General features: G+C 41.5%; 3 protein-coding genes across 6 annotated transcripts in view; 1 reads left to right on the forward strand and 2 right to left on the reverse strand.

Moving 5' to 3' along the window:
* S100PBP (S100P binding protein) overlaps positions 1-12,248 on the reverse strand; it is a 31,235-nt gene extending 18,987 nt beyond the window's left edge. Inside the window, exon 1 of one of the 3 annotated variants that reach the window (XM_072136557.1) lies at positions 12,113-12,248. In XM_072136557.1, coding sequence (XP_071992658.1) covers positions 12,113-12,186 — 74 coding nt within the window. In that variant the 5' untranslated portion in view covers positions 12,187-12,248. Of the gene's footprint in view, positions 198-12,112 lie in introns of those variants that run through there. The other 2 variants (XM_072136560.1, XM_072136559.1) reach the window with 2 other exon arrangements.
* On the forward strand, positions 10-24,328 carry YARS1 (tyrosyl-tRNA synthetase 1). 2 transcript variants are annotated; one of them, XM_072136561.1, is made up of 14 exons: positions 10-219; positions 4,938-5,032; positions 7,310-7,456; positions 7,552-7,727; positions 8,178-8,307; positions 8,382-8,462; positions 14,408-14,500; positions 15,562-15,697; positions 15,773-15,858; positions 17,747-17,882; positions 20,879-20,976; positions 21,925-22,118; positions 23,084-23,225; positions 24,026-24,328. In XM_072136561.1, exons 2-14 carry the CDS (start codon positions 4,976-4,978, stop codon positions 24,134-24,136), a joined length of 1,587 nt encoding a protein of 528 aa, XP_071992662.1. In that variant the 5' UTR covers positions 10-219; positions 4,938-4,975; the 3' UTR covers positions 24,137-24,328. The 2 variants fall into 2 exon arrangements, with proteins under 2 accessions (XP_071992662.1, XP_071992663.1); XM_072136562.1 differs by lacking the exon at positions 10-219 and adding an exon at positions 289-309.
* A 410-nt stretch (positions 24,329-24,738) lies between these two features.
* Positions 24,739-26,733, reverse strand: part of NHSL3 (NHS like 3) — a 37,478-nt gene continuing 35,483 nt past the window's right edge. The window contains exon 7 of the mRNA XM_072136556.1: positions 24,739-26,407. Coding sequence (XP_071992657.1) covers positions 26,403-26,407 — 5 coding nt within the window. The 3' untranslated portion in view covers positions 24,739-26,402. The remainder of the gene's footprint in view (positions 26,408-26,733) is intronic.

Here is a 26,733-nt window from a genome sequence, read left to right on the forward strand (position 1 = left end):
CGTACGGTGTCTGTGATGCGACTGCCTTACTACGAGCGGAGACGGCGGCATTTCAGTATCTGATACAACCGCCACATGCCTGTGTCTTTAAGATCAGCACAGTCACAGCATCGAGCAGGAACAGCCCCTCCTAGTCGAGTGTCGAGCGCATGGATCTCAACGTCTGACGCAATCAGCGGCGACTGGGAACTGTGGGCTCGCATAGAAACACGTGTACCGGTAAGTTATTCATTCCGGTGGTCTGGATAGCGGAGCTGTACCGCTGCCGTGTGGTTTATGTTAGAGGAGGGAAATGGAAGGGGCGAGCAGGTGCAGTATGATGCAGCGGGCAGAGCATAAACCGCAGCGATCATGGGTGTGTTATACTGCAATGTACTGGGGAGCTGTCCTGCTCATTTACATGGAGGCTCTAGAGACAGCTGCTACAGGCCTACTAACGTGTTTGTTTTGGGCACAAGGGGAAAGTATATTGAGGCCTCCTTGGCAGAGAGACTGCATTAGAAGGGGCGATCACCCTTCACTACAGATGGTTAATAACCCATTAGACTACCTTAACACCTCTGCTGTACACATGAACAGGTTGTAAGGTCTATGTTACAGCCCGGAGTCTAAAGAAGTGCCCACTCTTGTTGGGAGACCTGGCACCCTTATTACTGTAATGTAAAACTGTGTGGGTAATACAGTGGCACCTTCTTATGTGTGATATTGACAGCGCCCACCCTACAGCTTGGCATGGTGCCATCCACACAGAGACTGAGGCATTTGGGGCTCATGAGAACTTGTCTCTGACAGCATCCACTTTAGACTTGCAGATTAAATACTCATATGCAAAACTCTTTGTTGCTGAATACACCGATTCAAACAAAAATGCGTACACAAAGTATACGAGCGATGTCCTACTCTGTATCTGACAGCACTATATGCACACGTCACGTTGTTTTTTTCTCTGATCCAATTCCACTTTTCACACACGGTTCAAGGATGTATCACAGTGTTGTGAAAATCAGACACACTTTGATCGCACTAAGATGGAAATTTGACCAAAATCTGATCAGGTATCAGCTGTGAGTGTGGCAGCAAAAGTTAATTTATACACTTTGTGAAAGCAGAAAAGGGCAAGGTTTTACATTAAAGAGGGAATTTTAGAAAGGATATTTCATACGCTGCCTGAGAAACTGCTACTTTAGTGGGGTAAAAGTAGGTGTCTAGTGTGTTGCTGGGGTTTGACAACTGTGATCTAGACTAGTGATTTTCAACCAGTGTGGTCACATGGTCGGGTGTGCCGCGGAGAAAGTTCCCCAAACTATGGTGCCCCCTGTGTTTTGTTTCCCGGCAATGCGCAGTGATGCGCAGTCACGGCTTCTTACAATGTAGGAGATGTGTACAATAACACATGCACAAGCTTTGAACCTCGCGCGACAAAATGACGTCACCGAGGCCGGCGCATCATCCTGAGAGCAGAGAGACTCTCGCATTTGTCCGCCGCCAAGGTAATGCCCGCCAATAATGCTGACTATATGAGCTTTTGCCTGAGTATATGAACTGTTGGCAGAATACTCAGCATATGAGCCGGTACTTTTAGTACTCCAGCAGTATACTGCATATAACAATGAGAAATGTAAAATGAGAAATACTATAGTCATGAGGCTGGAGTACTACAAGTACCAGCTCATATGCTGAGTATATGAGCCGGCACTTGTACTCTGGCCTTATGGCCATAGTACTTCTCATTGTACCCCTTTATATTGCAGTATATGAGCCACATAATAATCAGCACCATATACTGTGAAGCTGTACTGTGGACATCACCACAGTATATGATGCTGATAATTATGTGCTCATATACGTGGGACTGTATTTATGAAGTTACATGGGATTGAATATATGAGGGGGTTATCCTTTTTTTATTAGAATCTATATTATTAACTTTATGTATAATATGACCGTTTTAGTGTCATTTTGTGCTATTTTGGTTGGTGGTGTGCCCCAGGATTTTCTAAGTATAAAAAGTGTGCCGCGGCTCAAAAAAGGTTGAAAATCACTGATCTAGACAGAACGGGTTGTGTTTCTGTTGTATGTACAGTATAGTGGAATCTTGGAATACAGGCAGTCCCCGGGTTACGTACAAGATAGGGTCTGGAGGTTTGTTCTTAAGTTGAATTTGTATGTAACTCGAAACTGTATATTTTATAATTGTAGATCCAGACAAAAAAAATTTTGGCCCCAGTGACAATTGGAGTTTAAACATTTTTTGGTGTAATAGGACCAAGGATTTACAACAAAGTTTCATTACAGACACCTTACAGCTGATTATTGCAATCTGGGACTATAGTAAAGCATTAAGAAAGCTTCACCAGAGGTCAGAGGGGTCTGTCTGTAACTACGGGTTGTCTGTAAGTCGGGTGTCCTTAAGTAGGGGACCGCCTGTATAAGTATAATTTGTTCTGAGAACATACTTGTAATCCATACATAAAAGCAAAAGCAAGTTTTACATTTAAAGGGGACCTACCACCACGATTCTACCTATAAAGGTAGAATGGGTGGTAGGTGGATCAATAGGACGTAAGGATAGCCCTTTTTGGGCTAATCCTTACGTCCCGGCTATCCTTTTGTAAACTTTAATCAGTTGATATGCTAATTTATTCAAGCGGCTACTGGGGCGTGGAGTAGCCGGACATGAGGCTACTAGTCGCGGCTACTCCACGCCCCAGTAGCCTTGTTCCTCCGCCTACCAGGTAATCTTCGGTGCGCAGCTCCTCGTAGCTGCGCGCCCTCGTGCGAATATCCTGCGTTCTGTGCATGCGCAGGACGCATGCCTACGGGTGCACGGCCGTAGCTCCGAGGCCGGCGCTACTGCGCATGCGCAGACGCCGGGTGCTCGGACGAGGGCGCGCAGCTAAGAGGTGCTGCGCCGAAGATTACATGGTAGGCGGAGGAACAAGGCTACTGGGGCGTGGAGTAGCCGCGACTAGTAGCCTCATGTCCGGCTACTCCACGCCCCAGTAGCTGCTTAAATAAATTAGCATATCAACTGATTAAAGTTTACAAAAGGATAGCCGGGACGTAAGGATTAGCCCAAAAAGGGCTATCCTTACGTCCCATTCACCCACCTACCACCCGTTCTACCTTTATAGGTAGAATCGTGGTGGTAGGTCCCCTTTAAATGCAGATGATTTGTCCCACACCCGACTTGTATACAAATTCAACTTAAAGGGGTATTCCCACGAAGAGGAGTTTCTTAATTGTACTCAGGATAAGAAAAGGTCCTCTGGTAACCTTCCGAAGAGGGAGGACAATCAAGTCGGAGTTAGTAAGGAGTGCTTTCAACCCCGTTGGCAACAATTGGCTAGAAACAAGTACACCTAAAGGGAACTACCCTTGTGGCAATTGTAGTCACTGTGCACAATTAATTAAAATGAATGAGATACTATGTGGAGGCCATACAATAAGACTTAAGCATCTTATCACATGTAAAACGGACTTTGTGCTCTCTTTAATCATCTGTGATTGTGGGAGGTTCTACATAGGGAAAACCATCAGAAAACTGAGCACAGGGTTTAGTGAGCACATTGGGTCCCTAAGAACTGGTCATGGGGCACCAAGACTAATTGAGCATGTAAAAACGCACCACAATTCGGATCCTTAGGTTCTGAGAATCGCAGGTATAGAACAAGTCCCAGCCTTAATAGGGGGAGGCGATAGACAACGCCTTCTACTGCAAAAAGAAGGTACCGTATTTTTCGGACCATCAATGCCTGCTAAAATGTCTAGGTTCATATATAAGGCGCACCACATTCTCTAATTCAATGTTATTTACAAAAATACAGCATTTCACATATATAATTCCAACTTGTCTCTATCAGTCCTGGTCTACACAATTTCGGTTGCCCCGGCATCCGAAAATCAAAAGTCTAAGGTCGGGCAGACAAATTATTCTCCAGTCTGAAGCTGCAGTGAGCTCCTCTATGCATCAGCTCCTCCCCTCTGCATTCCAAGAATAGCTCTCTCACACACAGACTCCCTGCCGGCAAGCAACAGTGTGAGGAGACTTACTCTACAAGCTACAGGCAAGATAAGGTCTTTATCCGGAGGACGGAGGCACAGGAGATAGCAGAGTTGGGAGTGTCTCATGGATCTCATAATCTTTTTTTCTATGTGTCAGATACTAGTAGAATGTTCAGAAACTAAGTTAAAGTGTATATGAACCTTGTACTCTGATAATCTAACCACATTGTCGCCACACAGAACAAGAGAAATCATGAAGTCTGGTTGCAGAGTCTCCGCCCACACTCTGGAATTAAACACTGACCAGCCTAGGTAGTGATAGGAACTAAGGCTGCATTCACACTACCGCAAGGGGGGCGTATATACGGCCGACGTATATACGGCCGATATACATCCCCCATAGACGTCAATGGGCGCGCGGCGCCCTACGGGAGCGGTGCGGCACCGTACTGCTCCGTGCCCCGTGGAAAAATAGGACATGTCCTATTTTTTCAGGGCATACGGCGTCGTGCGCCATATATCCCTATGGAGAGGGGCGGGGTGAGCAGCGCTCTCCCCCTCCTCCTCTCCCCGCGCGCTGCCGTGTGCCCGCCGTGCTACGGTACGGCGGGCACCGGTCGTGTGAATCCAGCCTAAAACAGCAATAAAACTGAGTAAAATTATAAAGTAAGGCGTTAAAAATGATTTTTATTGTGTAAACATCACTAGTGAAATATGAGAATTTTCTTTCATGCGCAAACCCCTTTAAGAACAAACCTAAAGAACGTATCTTGTACATAACCCGGGTACTGCCTGTATTGTGGTCTACAGTTTTATTCATGTAATGCTTGTATTATGATATCTTGCTTGTAAACCAAGTTGCAATTTTTGTAAAATGCAAGCTGGTCTTGCAAAATGTTTATGTTATAAAGAAGTTTTTTTCTGTCTTCTAGCACCCTTGCGCTAGTTTGGGTCCTTCAAACAAGACAGAATGGGTGATTGTCTGACCCCTGATGGAAAGGCGGAGCTTATTACACGCAACCTGCAGGTGAGTGCATTACATCTTTTAAATTAGCTCAGATCCTGTTCTTGCATAAGAATGGTTGCAGCCATTGTAAACGTGATGTATGGTGGTGGAGTTAGTCATGAAAGGTGCTTTGGGGAGAGGGCTGATCGTTGGCAAATGTTTTTGACATGTAGGTCGCATTCTCAAATGTGGAGTGAAGTGGAAGAACATTAGAGTATATAGGATACAGGATTAGGATATACCCCATGATCCTAATATTGGACTGCTGAGTTGTGTAGCTGGACTACAGGGGAACCAGAGTGAGTGATTGTGTGTGGCCGAATTCTTGAATCGAGTAAGAAAGAGTATTACGCGGCACTGGTTGGATGCTGATCCTCAAGAGATTGGTTGAGGGGAACCTTATGGTGAATTAAACGATTAGGAAGGAAAGGTACCGTATATACTCGTGTATAAGCCGAGTTTTTCAGCACAAAAAATGTGCTGAAAAACGTCACTTCGGCTTATACACGAGTCTAATAAAAAAAAAAACTGTATATATTCACCCTCCGGCATCCCGATGCTCCACGCGGCTACGGCAAGGACGTGGCCATGTTATCTTCCGGCCAGCGGGCGCGCGCATACTATGACGTCCAGCAGGCTGCGTAATAGTATGCGCCTGCTGGAAGAAAACATGGCCATGTCCATGCCGCCAGTTAAAGAAGAGGAGCCGAGCCGACGTTGGGGACATCGGGGAGCCGTGCCGAGCATAGAAGGGTGAGTATTTTTTTTTTTTTTTTTTTATGTATACTGCATGGGGGCAGGCAGGCTGGGGGGGGGCTGTGACAAATGCATTTCCCACCCTCTATTTATACTCGAGTCAATAGTTTTGGTGGTAAAATTAGGGGTCTCGGCTTATACTCGGGTCGTCTTATACTCGAGTATATACGGTATATAAGAAAAGAGGAAATGTTAAAAAAATTTTTTAAAAAAGTGTTCTAAATGGTTAGAAACTCTGTGCTGGCTCAGAGGACTTGCAGAGTGGCTGGCTGCTATTAAATCCTGGAAGAGGCGTCTTAGGTTTTTTCATTTGTGCGTCATCCTTTCTTTAACATGGGCTTGATACTGAGATGTAACTGTGAGAGGGGGCCGCAACCGGGCATTATTAAAGTGTAACTGTCATTCTGAGCAAAAAAAAAAACCTAAAATACATAATTCTGCTACAGTTGTCCCTGGGAATCATTCCTCAAAGTATTTTGCCTCTCGGTCCTCATTTAGTACCTTTTTTGGCCCATAGCAACCAGCTCTCAAAATTACTACAATCAGCAAGATGGAGGGCCGGGACCTGCCTCCTGTCACCTCATCACAAGCACATGCTGCTTACCAATGACACCAGAGCTATCTATCTCATATCTATCTATCGATTTATCCCCTATTTATCTATCATCTATCTATCTATCTATCTATCTATCTATGTAAAACTCCAGCACAGCACATGAGGGGGCAGCTTGCAGACTTGGGAGTCTCTCCTGCCACTTCCTGCTGTGGAGTGTGAGGGTATGGTGGGCTGCAGTTTCTGTGTGGATTATTTGTTTATACACAAGTGTAGGTGTTTGAGCAGTGAGACATGAGGTAACCAGCTGTGAGCAGGGAGAGAAATGGGGGCGTGTCTCTAGCTCCGTAGTCTCTGCTCCTTTCTGAAGAAGGAATGTCCATAGTAACAGCTACCTGAGAGATTACTGACATCTAGGGGAAGTCTGTAGACTACAAGAGAAAGGAGCAAGATTCGGGTAACTAATTGAAAAAGGGCTTAAAATTACCTGCCCTACAACATATCAAAAATTTTTTGAAAAGACGGTTACACTTTAAGTTTCGGGGCGCAGTATAGACCAATGGGAGGGTAAGGTAGGGGAGATGGGGTGGAAAAGGGGGAAAGTTGGTTATCCCAATTGAATGAAATTGATAACTTGTCAATGTGTATGTGATAATGTAGAATATACTTAGTTTGATTAAAAGAAAAGTGAATGAAGTTCTGTGTTTAATTTTTTTTTCCCACTTCTTTTTCACCTAGAAACACAATCCTGATATTATATTAAATGGGATATTATCCGCTTTAATAGAACACATAGGTGCTATGGTTCAGGAGATATCGCTGTTTAAAGTTTGGCACTCCCATGACATGTATGTAGGCTCCATCTGCATGGGGCATGTGCAAATAGGATGTATATAGCCATATGGCAGTCATGAAGGGGTTATTGTGAGTTTTGAAAGTGTATTTTGTGCATTCCTGGAATTTTCATTTCTGCTTTCTTATTGCTCTAGGAGGTTCTAGGAGAAGACAAATTAAAAGAGATCCTAAAGGAGCGAGAGCTTAAAGTGTACTGGGGTACAGCCACAACAGGAAAACCTCACGTGGCTTATTTTGTGCCAATGTCCAAAATTGCAGACTTCCTAAAGGCTGGGTGTGAGGTAGGTACTGACTGACTGTAGAAAAATGGGACAGTAAAGAAAGACCATAGCATGCAAGAGAGATATCTCTGTATTTCTTTCTTCTTGCTTTCTAGGTAACCATCTTGTTTGCAGACCTTCATGCCTATCTAGATAATATGAAAGCACCTTGGGAGCTACTGGAGCTTCGCACCCGCTATTACGAGCATGTTATTAAAGCTATGCTACAAAGTATTGGTGTGCCACTGGAGAAACTGCGCTTTGTTAGAGGGACTGAATACCAGCTAAGCAAGTATGTTCTGCAAGGTGAATCCATCCATAAGTCATCATCCTCAACAATGTATTGACTTCATATTGCTAGAAAACTCTATTTCGTTCTATATCAATGTTGGTTCCTCCTCATGGGGTGGAGGTAACATTCACTGGCAGGAGTAACAGGGGCCTGTGATGCCATGGTGGTCATAGTGGTATCTAATGCATGGTGGATCAGACTGACACTTGTGATAGTGTTTTGGTACAGTACGGGTTATAGTTGTCACTGTACAGGAAACCTCGTCACTGATGTGAGCCAAGAGTCCACCACATGTCCAGAAGAAAAAACACAGTAATAAATAAAGGCAACATGACATGCAAAAGCAGATCAGGAAATGATACACAATAACATTAATTTTCTGAATACAGAATAACACTTGAGGTAAAGCATCTGTTTCAACTTGGTGATGATATCTGTTCTGACTTACAGGGAGTATACATTAGATGTGTACAGGCTGTCCTCAGTGGTCACTCAACATGATGCCAAGAAAGCTGGAGCTGAAGTGGTGAAACAAGTGGAGCATCCACTGCTGAGTGGGCTACTCTACCCAGGATTACAGGTGGGATTGGTCAGAGAGTCAGTGTGAAATGATGTGTCCTGTTCTATGTTCCTTATCTATCTTGATCTTTTCAGGCCCTGGATGAAGAATACTTGAAAGTTGATGCACAGTTTGGGGGTGTTGATCAGAGGAAAATTTTTACGTTTGCGGAAAAGGTAAAAATGAAACTTGAACGATTGCTGTATAGGTTAGTTCTGCTACTTTTCGTACCAATTTTATTTAGTAAATGTCCTATGACAATGCATTTACACACCTTCACAGGACATGTTGATAATTTGAAGGACCATTCACAAAAGAAATTTCTATATACATTTTTAGGAATTTGTTTTGTTTTACAATATTTTACAGTTATCCTGTACATATTATCCCTAAGAACTTGGCCTAATAATAATAATTAATAATGTATTAATAATAATACAGCAGTCATCTTATTTACATCACAGTTAGAAGAGCAATAGAAAATAACACCTGTATAGAAAAGCATTGCCTCTGTTACAGACTATATTCTGTCACAGACCGTCACAGCATATTCCCCTCCAGGAGCGAAACTGGTAGCCATGGTGCCCCAAAACTATGAATGGGGCCTCCATTAAAAATGGAACTTTCTGCAGTACATTTCAAAAGGCTTAGATAATGCTAGAGCTAAGGTAAGATGACAGCCCCCATAAGGTAGGACAGAAGGTAAAATAATTTTACAACCAGAAAATAAACAGATTAGAAATGTTATATATTTAGTAAGCCTAATAATGAGTTAAAATGCAAATTTGCAACACATTCCCGTTAACACATTGGACAACAAAGATAACTGTATGTTTTTTGGTTTTTTTTTTAGTATGCTTTTATATTAAATAAGGTCCAAACCTATAAAATCTAACTGTATAGCGATTGGGCTTGTTGCAGAGCTTTATTCCCATAAAGTACTCTGAAATAATTTGAAGTGAAAACCTGGATTTTTGTTTGTTTATAAAATAAAATCTCAAAAAGATGGTTCCACTTTAACATTGTCACAAGGGTATGTACTCTGGTCATATGTGCTACCTCTACTTCTTCTAAGCCTTTCACATTTATAAGATTAATTCTTTGCCTCCAAGTCCTTGGTTACAATGACATTTCATATATACATTATCCTTCCATCATCTGCATCAAGGATTAGGTAGATTTGTTTCTCTTATTGACTGACCCTAATGTCCTTATTTTCCATTAATCTCCTTAAATTACATAGGATTTCACTCCAGGAACTTGGCAGTGGTACAGATTTTATGAAACAGGATATTTGTCTGGAGGTTACACTGTATGAGTGTTGGTGGTGAATGTATTTTAGGATACATTTTGTGTGTGTGTGTGTGTGTTCTCATTACCTACTAGTTATTGTAAGGGTCCCCAGCCTGGCGTCAACTGAGTGCCACATGGCTCCGCCCTCTCCTACTTTATATTCACCCCTCTGGATAACAATTGAATAATTATGAGTCGGTTGGGGGTGCATAATTATGGTGCGGCGAAGCCATGAGGCGCTCAGGTGCTTCTGGCTGATTTGCATATTTTTATAACGTCCTATATCGGGCTACTACAAGAGCCCAGGATTAAGTTCTGTCATCCCTGATGGTGCGTTCACACGTTGCAGTTAAAACTGCATCGCAATTAGTTTTGGGATGGTTTTAGGTGGTATTACTTATTTTAACAAGTGAAAGACATCAAATTAACAGGTGAATGACATTTGTAGAACATCTTTCTCCTTCAAAATCAAATTCAGTCATTCAGTTCATGTCTTTCACCTGTGGAATTGACAAAACTGCACCTAAAACCGACTCACAAGTAATTGCGATGCAGTTTTAACTGCAACGTGTGAACACACCCTTAGAGTTAACGAGCATCCTTAATAGGATAGTCTACCACTAATTATCTGGGGATAGATGTCCTTTATAGAACACATGGCATGTACAGAATACAGTAACATTGTTGCCAGTAGCAATGGGCATCATATGAAGTCCTATTATATCTTATACTATGTACACATTTTCCAGTCACAACCTTGTTAATAATTTAACATGCTTCAAGACCCTCTCCTGAAGAGCAAAATGCTAAATCGCATCCTTTATCTCATTGCTCCTGTGCCTCTCATCAGCTGGTTGTTTATATGTGAATTAACCCTTACTAGATACTGCGTTATCTCTCCACATCAGTATACTGAGTGATGCAATTAGTTACCACCTAGTTAAGCCAAGCCTAAGCTACCCAATTGGGTAGATCTGTCCCCCGCCCCTTGGATTTTCAGTGATCCAGGACTGTCCCTTTTAAAAATATATTCAGGAGTTTGTAGCAATTTTGTTATAATTTTTCAGTGAATCACATATCCGGTATTGCAGCTACATTAATGAGTTAAATCGGTTGTCCACTTTCAGCAAATATTTGATAAGGTTTGTATAAGGAAATATACTGCTAGCTGAGTGGTGCAGAGGTAAAGCAGAATTTTCTATTTTTCCAGGGTGTTTTGGAAAATGAAAGAAGCAACCTCATTGTTTTGTCATGGGAAACTGCTCTATTATACAGGCAGTCCCCGGGTTACATACAAGATAGGGTCTGCAGATTTGTTCTTTAGTTGAGTTTGTATGTAAGTCAGAACTGTATATTTTATCATTGTAATCCCAGCCAGAACTTTTTTGGTCTCTGTGACAATTGGATTTTAGAAATGTTGGGTTGTCATAAGAATCAATATTAACCCTAAAGCTTCATTACAGACACCTGTGATAACTGTTACAGCTGTTTATTGTAGCCTAGGACTAAAGTACAAGAAATTACCAATATCCAGAGGTCCGTTTGTAACTATGGGTCGTATGTAAGTCGAGTGTTCTTAAGTAGGGGACCGCCTGTAGTTTAATTTAAAGGGAACCTGTCACCACATTTGCACATATACAGCCAGTGACTGGTTCCTATAGAGCTCTAATTACTGACTGACACCCTAAAAATAGTTTTGCTTACATCCACAGAAATCACCATTTTATCTTATATTATCTGGAATCAGAGGTGGCGTGTCCTCCTTGGCTGGCCCCTACCATCTAATCCACCCCAAGCCATATGCCTCCTTACAGTTCATGTCATGTGACCAGGGTGATATCATCTCAGCTACTTCAGCCTCTTAATAATAGCAAACTGTACTCCATGCATGTATCTGACCACATGAGTCACAGCAGCCTCCATGGACTTCTACTCCTCTCCATCCTCCGTGGAGGCTGCTGTGATTTTATGTGATCACATACATGGTGTACAGTTTGCTTGCTATTCGTAGAAGGCTGAGAGACCTGCGATGATGTCACATGTCACAAGACACAGTCTAAAAAAAAATGGACACAATATTTCCCATCTGTACATAGAGGTTTATATGTCTGTAGTTGAATATTAGCAGCTGGTCCCTAAATACATTGAGGCAAGCAGTGATTAGAAGACACAGAGCTGTCAGTCAGAATAATGGGGCATGGTTCACTGGTATCTTTGACTCTTCTCCTCTTTCAGGCTGCCAAAGATGAGCCAGAAAAGCTCATTTGCATATCATAAAAATGGCTGTAATTAAGGTACAGTGCCTCACTGGCAGCTAATTTTAGATGATATGGGGAGGACTTGTAACCCTTTATCAGCAGGCATTGCTATTCAAAATCTGGTGACAGGTCCTCTTTAACAGCAATTGGAAGCCTTTAAGATTGAAAACTATTACATCAAAGATGAGTCAGAGAGGAATACTTTTGCAGAAACTCTTATCACATTTCATGAAAATGTACATTACTATAGCAACTTAAAAGTAAAATCCAGATACCTTACGGATCGGGGGTTTCTTTTTCTATTCCAATACAACTTTCGGTTGATTTTGTCAGTAAATTGTGAAGACATCTTCCCAAAGTATTTTGTATTTGAGTATTCCAGGGTCCTTCTCCTGTTCTCTCACGAGTCCAAACGGTTTTACTGTCCACGTCTGAAAAATCTGTAGTTTATGGCTACATTTTACTTTCCAAGGCCAAATTCTCAGAAGTTTTGAAAGAGGCTTTTATTGTCTAGTTGGGAGTGATGAAGGAAGAAATTGCCCACACAGCATCTTAGAACCTGACACAATGTAAAGTGTTTTGCTCTCCTCTTTTAATATTTTCTAGCATATCCTTGGTTTACCTAGTACAATTTTACACTAGTTTGGGTTTGGACACCTCTTTACGGGGCACTGGTGGCTTTGGGTTATGTTGGCTATAGATGCCTAAGGGTTGTGGGTATAAAAGTTTGATGCATGTTATTCTGCATTAGACATCTATTGTCTGACTATTTTTTTTTAGTGAAGTTCATTCGTTTTTGTTGATACTATTGTAGCATTCTTGTTCTTCACTATCTTTTGGAACTCATCATTGTATGTTCTCTCCATGTTTTGCGTCGGTGTCCTCCGGTTCCCTCCCACACTCCAACATACTGGTAGGTTGATTAGATTGTGAGCCCCATAGGGGCAGGGACTGATTTGGCAAGCTCTGCAGCGGCGTGTAATCTGTGTGCGCTACAGAAAAAATAAAGGAAAGGAATCACAAAATAAGAGGGAACAGTTCCTCCTTGTAAGCCAGGACAATGTATACACATCCAGAACATAGATATCAATCGAATACAATATACAGGGGAAAAATTTTCATCAGCAAAGAACAAAACAATCCCCTTAAAACTCTCCCTCAACAAAACAGATGAGCGCAGCTGACGCACAAGTAGTCTTTCTATCCTAGGAACAAGCATTAACTTAAAGTAAATAGTATTGACTATAAGCTTATTGGCATGGGAGGATCTCACATGGGCTTCTGGCATTAGGGTCACAGAAGAAGAGCACCAGGTTCCTCACACCTTTTGAAACTTATCCAGGCAGCCCCTATGTTTGTAGACTATATTTTCATAGGGAAGTCAGATTCACCAACCTCTTCCATTGGGAGGGCCGTGAGCTAACGCAAAGCTATACTGTTGCGAGCTAACAGCACTTCCCTCAAAAAAAATCATTCTTCGTGCATCCAGTCCTCTGCAAGCATAATACCGAGTAAATAAAGAGTAGGGAAGTAGGGACATCCTTATGTAGAATACAGGATAAGAGACTCTAAGGGTGAGTTCTCATGTGGCATTGCGTTTGCAAACATCCTGGGCTGTAAGCACGATCCTAGCAGGCAGCTACTATAGGCAGCCCTGGGGTCCTTATCGAAACTCAGGGTTGCCATGTTAACGATCGCCACCACCCTGTTTAACTATAGGGTTAAACAGTCGGGATCGCGATAGTCGCGATCCCGGCTGTTACTGTGGGATCCCGTGGCGATCGCCTGGGCTCAGATCGCCATGACGTGATTCTACGTCAAGGTACGTGAACGACCCGCATCCTATGACGTAGAATCACGTCAAGGTGCGGAAAGGGGTTAATGATGGATGAAGGCAAAAGCCTATTATATTGGGACAAAATTTGTGTACATCAGTGTAGGCCTGTATTGTATGCTCTGTGGGTGAGGTAACACATTATCTATAAAGGCATCCTCAAAGATTATTATGGAACTACCGTATATACTCGAGTATAAGCCAACCCAAATATAAGCCGAGACCCCTTATTTTACCACCAAAAACTTGGGAAACCTATTGATTCGAGACAGCCAGCCCCCTTTTAGTATACAGCCAGCCCCCTGTATGCCAGGCACACATAAAAAAAAAATCTTAATACTCACCCTCCAGCGATGCTCGGCGCGGCCCCCGATCCTCGGCATGGTTCCCAGCGGCGCCTCTACTTTCTTCTCTAGCTGTCAGAGTCGCGTCCATGCGCCACACTATGATGCAGCGGTGTCGCCACTGATGAAGTAATCAGGGGCGACACCGCCACATGCTAGTGTGCACCGGCCGGGAAATCGCATTGACGCGATCCTGCCGGCAAGAGAAGAGGAGCCGCCGGGAACCGCGCCAATGATCTGGGCGTCGGAGGGTGAGTATTAAGTGTTTTGTTTTTTATTGACACAATGGCACATTTTTTGTGCTGAAAAACTCGGCTTACACTAGTATATACGGTATACTTTAGCATTGCAGATAATATTGGCATTGAGTTAATTTTTTCCTTTTTATCCAGTACCTTCCAGCTCTGGGATACACGAAGCGAATCCACTTAATGAATCCTATGGTTCCTGGACTTACAGGTGGCAAGATGAGCTCATCTGAAGAGGTAATGGTGTAAAATGGCAGCATTTGGAGTCTGTGGTGTATTTTAATTATTGTAGACCTGTAGATGTAAATGTCTGACTGGAAAACCGTGTCCCTTTGTCCTTGCCAGTAAATCCACTTTCTACACCACCACAAAGTTAAAGGGGTTTTCCCATGAATCAAAATTGGGCCCTATCCACAGGATAGGGCCTACCTTGCTGATTGGTGGGGGTCTCAGTCATGAGACCTCTACAAATGAAAACGAGGGGTCCCATTGGGTCCTAGTTACCTCTGTCGGACCCCATGTCGCTCCCGGTGAGTAATGGAGCAGAAGGTCGCGTTTGACTGTTCTGTTCTATACATTTAATGTGGTGCAAATGGAACTGGGCAATTTTTGTCAGCTCCATAGAGATTGATGGAGCAGAATGTTCATGTGTGTGCTCCATTACTCTCCGGGAGTGACAAGGGGTCCGACTGAGGTAACTGGGACCCCATCGGACCCCTTGTTTTTTCTGATCTGTGGAGGTCCCCCCCCCCAATCAGCAAGGAAAGCCCTGTGGATAAGGCCTAACTTTGATTCGTGAGGTAACCCCTTTAAGTATTGCCCTGGATAAATTTAAATAAACCTAGAGGGGTATTTTCAGCAAAGTCATTTATGATACTGGATGCTTACATTTCTGAGAGCTGTAGAGGGTGGAGGACTTGCATTGCAGCATAAAGTACAGTATTAGTTGGTAGGCAAATAGATGGCCTAAGGGTGCGGTCTCATGTGGCGTTTTGAACCCGTTTTTGGCCTGTTTTTAAGCAGTCCGTTAACGCATGCATTTTTGTCCTGTTTTCCCAATTATCTTAATTAAAACCAGTCAAAAAACGGCTGCCTTTTCAAAAACCGCATGTGTTTTTTAACAGACTGCCTAAAAAGGGGCCAAAAACGGATTCAAAATGCCACGTGTACTTTCAAAGTAATTTTATGACATATTAGGCTATGATAATAGCAGTACGATGCACAAGGCATCTGCACTGCAGGAATATAGGATTTGTTTGTACTACATTTACAAGTCCTGCTTTATCCTAATGTTTTAGGAATCAAAAATAGATCTTCTAGATTCCCCTTCTGATGTGAAGAAAAAACTGAAGAAAGCTTTTTGTGAACCAGGAAATGTAGAGAATAATGGGGTTTTAAGTTTTGTCAGACACGTCCTGTTCCCACTCAAGTCTGGTGAGTCGACGCATATTGGAGAAGAAGCATATCTCATTTGTAATGGGGCTCTTACATTCTGATGTTGCTTTTTAGAGTTTGTTGTTCTTCGTGATGAGAAATATGGTGGAAATAAAACCTACACAGATGTCAATGAACTGGAAAAAGATTTTGCAGAACAGGTAAGAAGACCTATGTATCCACTAAATAATTGTATGCACACTTCAGATGCCTTGTATTGACAAAACAGCTTGGCTCTTGCTCTCAAGGGTCCATTGTCACAGTTAGGCTAGATTCACATTTTGTTTTTTCATACGCTCAATGTACCCATAGACTGGCAGACAGAGGCATCGTGTCTGCCTCTGTGTGACTAGTGTCCTCTCTTGTTCCTGGCGCAGTTCTGCTCTGGATCTTGACGCTGCTGCATAAAGCCATTGCGGGACATGGACCAGAGCAGCATATGGAGGAGTGTGCAGGAAAGGGAAGAAGAGCCAGGAAAGAAGAGGATTTATTTATTTTTTTTTTTTGTCTTCTTTGGGGTCTCCTGTATTATCTGCTATGAGGTGTTAAGGGAACCTGTCACCAGGAGACCCATTTTTAGCACTCCCCCAGTCAGAGCATAGTACATACACTGCCAAAGTGTTGTTGTATAAAAAATAGTTTTTACAGAAAAAAATATATGTTATATTGTATTTTTCATTAGCATCTGCTGTGTGACTAGGCACCTTGGAGTGGCTGGAAAGGAGCAGTTTTCCCCCCACTCTTGGGAAATAGCTCCTCCATGTGTCCTTTTAAAAACACCCATCACTTGTCTTAACAACGCCCCCTGCTCCCCTACAGCCAATCCTGAGTGAGGGGAGTTATTCATATATCTGAAAAGGTCACATGGAGGAGCTGTTTCCCAAGGGTGGGGGGGGGGGACTGCTCCTTTCCAGCCACTCCCAGTGGACGAGTGCCTAGTCACACAGCAGATGCTAATGAAAGGTACAATATAACAGATCTTTTTTTCTGTAAAACCTATTTTTTATACAAAAACACTTTGGCAGTGTATGTACTATGCTCTGTGGGGACTGGGGGAGTGCTAAAAAGGGTCTCCTGGTGACAGGTTCCCTTTAAGTACTATTATCTGCTCTGGGGGTTTGCACTATTATTGTCTGCTTTGAATGCTGTATTTAGTTTCTGGGGCGGTATTTATTGGTATACACAATTATTAATAATTCATAATTATAAGTATAAGCCATTTAGTGCTGTACTGTGGTTGTTGGTACATCAAGGGTACTGCTTACTGATATGGCCCCTTAAAGTTGAGCAGTACTACATTGAGGCCCTTGGACCAGTAAATGTTGCTCACCCCTAACCTTTAATCTTTATATCTGACATGAATAGATCAGACATTTTTATAGTTGTGGAGTGAGAATTGGTCCGTTTTATCATGACTCCACCAGAATTGTCACCGACTCCACAGATCTGTTACAAAGTATGAAATAAAACGAGATGTGAACCTAACCTTGACACTGATTGTGGTCATGTAACCCTTGAGATGTCACGATCAGTACTGACTGCAGAATTTAAAAGCTTCAGAGAAGGTGGGGCTTCTTACACATGATGCGTTGCATTTTTTGTTGCATTTTTTATGTATTCCAAAGGTTTCAGACAAATGCTAAGGTTACATTGTGTTTCCACTGTATTTGCAAAATTGCAATGTAACCTCAGCATGTGATCACGATTCAAGCCTTTGGAATTAACCAAAAACGTGACAAAAAATGTGATACAACACATCGTGTGAACGTGGCCTTACACTCCAATAGCAGGAAAGGACAGTGGCATTGTGTGCCTATTAGAATGTGCTAGAGGACCAAAAATGGGCTATAATTTATATGCTACAGCAAGTAAAGAATGCAGTCTCCACCTTCTCTCACAACCACATGCTTGCAGGATGAGGTTGAGTAGTCTTGGTGGATTAGAGCTGAATGCCAAGGAAGAGGCTAATAGAATTTATAGGTTGGACCTGATGGATCTTTTTTTTTTTTTTTTTTTTTTTTCCCTTTAATACTTATAAACCACTTTCAGAATGTTCACCCTGGAGACCTGAAAGCCTCAGTGGAAAAAGCTCTCAATAAATTGCTAGACCCAATCAGAGAGAAATTCAACAGCCCAGAGATGAAGAAATTGAGTAATGATGCTTATCCTGATCCCACAAAGCAGAGTAAGTACTGGCAAATGTAAACCATGTAATGTTTACGTACAATCAATTTCTTCTGTTATTCTTTATAAATGGACCAGTATACATCTGTCCAGGGTTGCCCTCCTCCACCACCATATTTTGTGTATTCTCTTTAATTATCTTCAGCAGCTTAGACTCCACTTAGACTCCAAGCCTGTACCAACTGCTTGGAAAGTGGACGGTGAGATGGCTTTTCGGCATCTCTCATTTTTACAGGCTGATGCGCTTGTATTGTATTTTGAAACACTTTGCAAGTGCATTTAGAGAAATTCTTCACATTCATGTTGCTACTTACCAGACACAAGCATTTTGGTCAAAATATATCTGCATTTTGTGAAAAGCTTCTCCCAATGCGCTTTCAATGTATTTGAAAAAGCAATACAAATGCATCATGTGCTCAGTACTTTTTCCCTGTCTCATTATTACACTTAATTTTTGGACATCTATGGTGATGCTAGTATTTCATTTAAATCGCACCTTTAAGCTGCGTTCACACATGGCGTTTACATTGCATATTGAAACTCAAATCATCTTATTAATATCACAGTTACAAAACACTATGTAAACCCATTGTGTTAACTTTTGACTTTTATAAACACAAATGTTGACACAAGGTAATTAGGCAAATCTCTTCACCTCCACTGTTGTTTTGCATTTCAAGATGCAATGTAAACGCCACATGTGAACACAGCCTCAGAGATATATTGTAAATAATGTAATATATATTAACATATTACAATATTTATATACTTTCATATATAAAAATTGTGGCTTATTCAGTACTTGTTACACCAGATGTAGATCCTATAGACTTTTGTGTCAAATAATCGTTTTTCAAGCCCTCATTCACACAGTTGTTATAGAATTGTCCCAGTGTGACAATTGGCAGTAGAAGGGCCAAAAAACAAGAGACTGGCCCATCAAGTGGCAAAACTTTAACTGAGCTGAGGGCTGAGCCCTCTCCATAGCCGGTAAGTCTTTGCTGTTAGCACCTATCTCACCTATTTCATTTTAACCCCTTAATTACAATGTGCTGAATGAGGAGGAAAATCCGCATACACTGCTATACTGTAGTAGGTAGTATATGATAGGATCGATCAGACGACCTAGGGTTAAAGTACCCAAGGGAGTCTGAAAAATAGTTAAAATAAAAAAAAAGTTAAAAAAAAAAAACAGTAAAAATCATAAACACATTAGTCATCGACGGGTCCGAAAATGCCCGATCTATCAAAATATATTAATGGTTTTTCAATGCGTTTAACCCCGTAACAGAAAATAGCGCCCAAAGTCGAAAATGGCACTTTTTTGCCATTTTGAAAAATATCTAAAAAACCTATAAAAAGTGATCAAAAGGTCGTACAATCTCAAAAATGATGTCATTGAAAATATTATCAAATGTCGCAAAAAATTACACCACTCACAGCTCTGTACACCAAAGTATAAAAAAGTTATTAGTGCCAGAAGTTGGCAAAATAAAAAAAATTTATTTTTGTACAGGAGGTTTTAATTTTTGTAAATGTATGAAAACATTATAAAACCTATACAAATTTGGTATCCCCATTATCGTACCAACCCAAAGAATAAAGTAGACGTGTCGTTTGGGGCGCTCAGTGAAAGCTGTAATATCCAAGCCCACAAGAAAATGGCGCAAATGCATTTTTTCACCATTTTCACTTCATTCGGAATTTTTTTTTTCCCGCTTCCCAGTACATGGCATGGAATATTCAATACCATCACTTTGAAATGCAATTTGTTACGCAGAAAACAAGCCGTCACACAGCTCTTAAAAATAAAAAAAGTTTATAGATTTTTGAAGGTGGGGAGTGAAAAATTGAAATGAAAAAACAGGAAAGGGCCCGGTCCTTAACTGGTTAAAAGGGTTGTCTAGTTTCAACAGAAAATATTATTCTTTTACAATTAAAATTTCTACATTTGCCAAATATATTTTTTTGTATTAATTCTTCCCAATTTTCAAGTTCTCAGCTTCTATCATTTTGTAGCTGGGATGCAAGTCCTGGGACCTGCTGGCTATGCTCAGCCCTCACATCCTTGAGTTGTGGCCTGCACTTGTTGCTTGGCAGGGCCCAATGAGCGCTGTCATCACTAATGGACATGACAGTGAACTGGTTTTTGTCCACTGGAAGTAAACAATGGGGCAGATTTATCAAGTGTCTGAAAGTCAGAATATTTCCAGTTGCCCATGGCAACCAATCACAGCTCAGCTTTCATTTTACCAGTGCTCATGAATATTTTAAAGAGGAGCTGTGATTGGTTGCCATGGGCAACTGGAAATTTTCTGACTTTCAGACACTTGATAAATCTGCCCCAATGACTCTTCCTGTAGAATGACAGCAAGCAGAGATCTAGAAAACAGTAATGAATTGATAAAGAAAGTAGATTGGTAAATTGCATAACTTTTTATCAAACAAACATTTATTTGCAGAAACTGGAAACTCCTTTTAAGGCACCAGTATCCTTTTAGAGATTTTGTGTTTTCCATAACCATTTTAGTCATCTGTATTTCTATATACGGGTATCTTTACTAGGATATCTGTGTTGATAAAGTCTTTTTATTATTGTATGAGCATCTTCATGTCAGAATTACACCATTTACTTTCTTCATTATTGCATTGATGCTTAAAGGAAACCTAGCACTTGAAGTGGCAGGTATAAGAAGGAAATACCGAGCACCAGCTCGGGGTAAGCTGGTGCCGGAGCTTATTTTTGATAGTGTTTTAAACCGCTGTATCGCGGTTTAAAACACTTTTTAAACTTTATAGCCGAAGCTGCTGCGGTGCAGTGAGGTACGCGCTCGGCTATAAAGTTAAAACCGCGATACAGCGGTTTAAAACACTATCAAAAATAAGCTCCGGCACCAGCTTACCCCGAGCTGGTGCTCGGTATTTCCTTCTTATACCTGCCACTTCAAGTGGTAGGTTTCCTTTAAAGTGTAACTGATTTATTCCTTTTATCCATAGAGGCAGTGCCTAAAGCTCAGAATAAAAGCACTGGCCCAGAGGAGGTTATTCCCTCTCTTCTGGATCTGCGAGTTGGGAAGGTGCTGAGTGTGAGCAGGGTAAGAGTCTTTACAGCTATTGATGTGATTGTGGATTACAGGTGCTGCCGCTTACAGTGAACCTGTCATCAGCAAGTAGCCTAGTAAACCACTTCCAGTATGTTGTCAAACAGCATAACATCTTCTAGTTTTGGGGATTTTTTCATTGCCCAGTTTGGTGGCATCATTAGCATAGTTTTAAAAGTTGATTGTAAGAAGGAAGGAGGCCATGGATAACAAATCTAAGAAGATTACCACATCTACGGTGCTTGGATCAAGTAAGGGCCCCTGGTTTATCCATGCTTGATCTTGATGGTAGATTAAAAAAAAAAAACCTAAAGAAAATTTGTGATGCATTTCCTGGAAGCGGAGAGCTGTGTGCTGTTGCTGAGCTCACACATCACATTTACATTGCGTTAACATCGTGTTACAGGATTTTAAAGGGTACTTGTCATCAGGCATGGAATTTTTTAGTTGGTGACAGGTTCCAATAGCCACTGCAATGATGAGTTTAAAAATGCCTTTGTCTACATTCTGAATCGGTTCAAGTACTTTATAAAAGTATATTAGACATTACCTGGCTCCCTGTGAGCACCAGAGTGTGGGCAGTCTTGGGGTCAGGACCCTTGTTGGACTCGGGCTGCTGGAACGGCCATCAAGGAACTTTCCTAATATACTCTTTTATAAAGGCATTTTAAACTCCTTGCAGAGGTTATCGGAACCTGTCACCAGCTAAAATTGTCATCTCTAGTGACAGGTTCCCTTTAACACAACGCAAGCTTAATGTTTACACATTGTAAATACAAATGAGTTTCGTTTACAGTGCGCAGCAAATGCAGCATGTGAACGGATTCAGAGACTGCTTACTGTAGCCAAGATCCTGAACACACATTACTACTGCAACCTAACTGCAGAAGAGCTGTATTTAAAACCACAAGATGTACTATATTAAAACTGTTTCCTCTTCAGCACCCAGATGCAGAGACACTGTATGTGGAAACTGTGGATGTGGGTGAAGAGACTCCACGTACTGTGGTTAGTGGTTTGGTGAAGTATGTGCCCTCAGAAGAGCTGTTGGGACGCTCCATTGTTGTCCTTTGCAACCTAAAGCCCCAGAAGATGCGTGGGGTGGAGTCTCAAGGCATGCTGCTATGTGCTTCTATGTGAGTTGTCTCAAATTTATACTAAAAGTATCACAGAATGGAAAGTAAATGATGTAAATAGTAAAGAATTGATTTGGATACTGTACCTGGACCCAGTTCTTTAATACTGATTGTGCTGGCCTTTATAAACTATCACAAATACACTTTGTAAAAATGACTCATTGTTGAAGGGGAAAACAGTTCCTTGCTAAGAAGGGTTGTCCCGTGTCTCTACCACATAGTATAACATACCAGGTAAGGAATTGGTGTGTATAGGACTATTCTGATGTAATAAAAAATACAGTTCAGTACAAACATCCCATTATGAACGCCTATAATGAGCTTATCCGATGCACGTTATTGAAGGGAACCTCTCACCAGGGACCTCATTTTCAAGACAGGTTGTAGGAGCCCCTTACACCTGCATTGCAAATATGCCTTTCTGCCTTCATTAAGCATTTGAATTACAATGTAATTATGTGATTTAACTTGCCTTGCACCCTGACAGTATTCTCTGAGTCCCAGGGGTTGGCTTTGGTTTGGATGCATTTTAAAAAAAACAACTCCTCAGCTCTCAGCCCCAATGTTTGTGCTCCTGTACAGCTCCTCCCTCCAGCTCTTTCACAAAGCTCCCAGCCTACTGAGCTGACACCAGGGGGAGGGAGGAGCTTTACAGGAGAACAAAGGTGAGAGTTGAACAGTGCACTACACAGACGAGTAGTGTTGTTTTTTTGAAATGCATGCAAACCAAATCCAACCCCAGACTTTTTAGGTGCAAAACGAAGTACAACTGAGCCAATGCTTAGTTACATAAATGCACCTAAAAAGTTGCAAAAAAAATAAAACCTGCAAAATAGAAACAAAGAAAAAAAGATCTGTGTCACAACGGCAAAGTTGCAAACATACATGGCACTCCTAAAGTATCCCAAGTATGCAGCCAACCTTAAAAATTTGAAAATACATGTGCTTTTATGTATTTTTTTCAGAGAAGGAGAAAACAAGAAAGTAGAACCTCTGGACCCTCCACCAGAGTGTGTTCCAGGAGAACGGGTTTATATTGAGGGATATGAGTATGGAGAGCCCGAGGCAGAGCTTAAACCGAAGAAGAAAGTCTTTGAAAAGTTACAGGTACTTTTCCATTTCAATCCTTATTCAAGTCACAATATTTCAATAGATCCTTGCTTAAATTGTCCAATTGGATATTTCTTTTTACAAATCGGGTTGAAAAAAGAAACCATAGTCGCCAATCCTCTGATTCCATTTTGATTCTTGCCTGGTCCCTCTAGATCAGTGATGGCGAACCTTTTAGAGACCGAGTGCCCAAACTCAACCAAGACCCACTTATTTATCGCAAAGTGCCAACACAGAAATGTAATTAGTGATTTACATTCCCTGCTCTGTCACAGCTTTCATTGATACCAGCACCCTGAGGACACAAATAAAGCAGAACACAGAAGAAATTTGGATGATCATTGTAGCTTTGCTCCAGGGTCCCATAAACAGGAAGAAATGTCAGGCCTGAAGCAGGAGCTACAATGATGATCCAGATCTGTCCACACCTTCCCACTCCTCCTGTAGTCCCAGGTAGCACTGTCACTTTAAAATAGCTCTGTGCACAAAAAGTCCTGGGATGTCTGGGACTGCAGGAAGATACCTGGAGTCATCTCTGGTGATGGCCTGAGTGCCCACATCGAGGGCTCTGAGTGCCACCCCGGGCCCCCGTGCTGTAGGTTTGTCACCACTGCACTAGAGACTGTGGACTTGGGAAGCATTGGAATGTGGGAATCCGTATCCCCAGGATATTAGAAAGGTTGTTTTGTTTTTAGTTGTTTGAGGTTTTTTTTACCCATTGTGAGTGTTGTGTGAAAATGCTTTCCCAGCCAGACAACCCCTTTAAGGCAACAACCCTGTCTTTTTTCCACCTGCAGGCAGACTTTAAAATCTCTGAGGATTTGTTTGCTCTGTGGAAAGAGAAGAAGTTTCTGACTAAGGTGGGACCGGTGACATGTAAAACACTACAAGGGGGAGGTATTAGCTGATTGTACACTCCTCCTCTATCTGGTGACTTCGCTATCATCACCCACTTTATTGTGAGAAGAATCGGACCTGAAGACGAAGCTGATATTTATAAATGGGTGCATGTGACTGGCGCTGCATCTGCACACCCCATTCCTACCTGTCTGGTCATAACCATTGTATACTGTCAGATCAAATAAAGAAATCTCATTTAATCTTGCTATTTTTCTTAATCATCCCCAGGAAACAAGAAGAGGTTTGGTAAAGCATTTATAAAAAGATTATACAGCTTTCCAATCAAAAGCATATGACAAATATATATATATCATCATCAACTAAAAAGCAAAACCTCATTTTGGTCTCTAATAAATTCTCTATTTATACAAAATCAATGGTTTGTCCTAATAGAAGGAGTTCCTTGTGGATAAGTAGTTGCCATGTGCTCATTAAACCTTGGAGTCTTTCCAGAATCGTCCTCGGGGTATGTACTAGTGACTCGAAGGCCACAATCAGACAGCTGGAACGCTCTTGCAGTCGAGAACATACACCTGAGAGTAAAGGTTAAATACTGTATCCCATTAAAGAAACACTCCTATATATTAGAACACCACAAAAAGAGATTGGATGTGCTGAGAAGCTTTACTTGGAATCATAGCTAAACATTGGTGATTCAAATAAAGGCAAAATCTTGAATACAGTGTAAAGTAAAAGGCAGTTTGCTAGGTTTTAAGGCAGTGCGGTGTTTTGTATTTAACCAGTCCCCTCAGGGAGGCATCATTCTGTGGACCCTGAACAATGAAGGCATATACTCGCAGAGCCTCTGGTTTTATGCAGTAAATCAATAGTGTAATTTACTTGTCACAATCCAGCACATCAGTAGACACAAATACATGCCTTGCTTTCCATGTCATTGCACAAGGCTATAGTGCACTTAGTAGATTGTCTGTGGAATATATTAATAAAGTGTAGATCAGCAAGATATGCTATGAGGGAGGTGATTTCCACTCATTTTAGAATATTTTCTAAGTGTCCTTAGAACACTGAATGATAAGGTGCATATTCTAACCAGTGCCACAAATGGGAAGGGATAGATATTCCTATTATAGGTCCTGCTTGGATGTTTTCATTACATGTACATTTAATGCCAATCTGATGTATGTTTATACAGTGGTATACATCTTCCTGTTCCGCCACTCTCCTGGAAAGCAGTGTGAGGAGTTTTCATAAGCAAAAGCCAGTGATTTGCTGATGTCAGTGTTCAGGGTGTTTCCAAAGTGACGTAACATTCTATTAATGGAAAAACAGCACTGTGAAAAATGGCAACCGTGTACACTCCGTGTAGGCCGCACAGTGTAGGATGTACACTGCTGCGTTTTTTTTTTTTATATCCATTGTTTTCTGCTGAGACGTATACTGAGCAGATGGAGGCAAATAGGATGCCCCCAACTGCCAGTATAATGGACAGGTTCAGCGTATATTCCAGGACATATGCATGACATCTAAGGTGCCCATACACATTGATGGGAAGTGTATGAGGCCTTAGTGTATAAGGCCTCCCTAAGTGCAGTAGGTACTAAGGCTGCCTGCTTGTAGTTGTCTGTGATTCATTATTTCCATCCTAACCTTGCTCCACTGAGTACTGGGTTCAGTAGTTACTATGCTGTAGCATGCCAGTTTAGAATAAACTAATCTGTAATATTCCTAACCACAAGTAGAAACTCCTAAAACCTATTATTTCTATTTATGTCACAAAGCAAAGAGATGTGTCAGTTAACTGGAATGACTCAAAGTGTAAAGTAAGAGTAGTGACAAGGTACATAGCTGCAGCATTATATAAAGAAGTGCTGATTTCTACCATTTCATTGTGCAGAATTTTACACTTAATAATCATATAAGATATATAAGCATATCTAGGCCTTTAAAACTAAAAAAAAACAGCAGGAATGACACATTTATGTTTACACCTCGAACAATTGTCTTAACCGCTCCAGCAGATCAGTGTTTAAATAAAATTTACACGAGTTCCAAGGTGCAGTACCATAGATTACCACCATAGTGTAGTACACCGGCTTTCCACCAGAGGGTGCTCCAGTCAAAGTTCTCAAACTGAACCAATACAGTAGTAACAAGTCATAAAAATGAATCAACGCCGTTGCTTTAAGACTATGTACACTGTTATGTTATGTACACAGATAAGGCAATTGTTGTGAATCCAGCCATTTCTAGGTTATTGTGAAGCATCGGAGGATCCCAGAGACATTAGAACCCTGAATATTCCTTGTGACAGGTTTAGGCTGAAAGACAGAAGGGGAAAAAAAATATACATTTTAGCAGCACATTCTACTAATGGTAAAAAAATGGTCGCACTGGATAATGCATCTGACATTTTCACTGATAGAAATGTGTACAAGGGAATCTGTAATGGCTAAAGGTCTGTCTATTAAAGCACCTTCATTATGTCTTCAAATATAGGTGCTATTCCTCCCCAGCTTTGCTGCTTGGTCAGTCTTGTCTCCTGTCATCAGTGTATGAGCAGATCACACAGGCCACAAGCAACGGATCACAGGTCCATTGTACATTCTTGGTCCAAAAAACATAAAAAAAGTAATGCCTCTTTTAT

Source organism: Engystomops pustulosus, chromosome 2 (genome assembly GCF_040894005.1).
Source record: "Engystomops pustulosus chromosome 2, aEngPut4.maternal, whole genome shotgun sequence".
Classification (NCBI taxonomy): domain Eukaryota; kingdom Metazoa; phylum Chordata; class Amphibia; order Anura; family Leptodactylidae; genus Engystomops; species Engystomops pustulosus.

Coding starts and splice junctions, on each gene's coding strand:
- YARS1 (XM_072136561.1), top strand. CDS start 4,976: ATGGGTGATTGTCTGACCCCTGATGGAAAGGCGGAGCTTATTACACGC. Junction 7,728..8,177: donor ACTGAATACCAGCTAAGCAA/GTATGTTCTGCA, acceptor TCTGACTTACAG/GGAGTATACATTAGATGTGT. Junction 8,463..14,407: donor TTTTTACGTTTGCGGAAAAG/GTAAAAATGAAA, acceptor CTTTTTATCCAG/TACCTTCCAGCTCTGGGATA.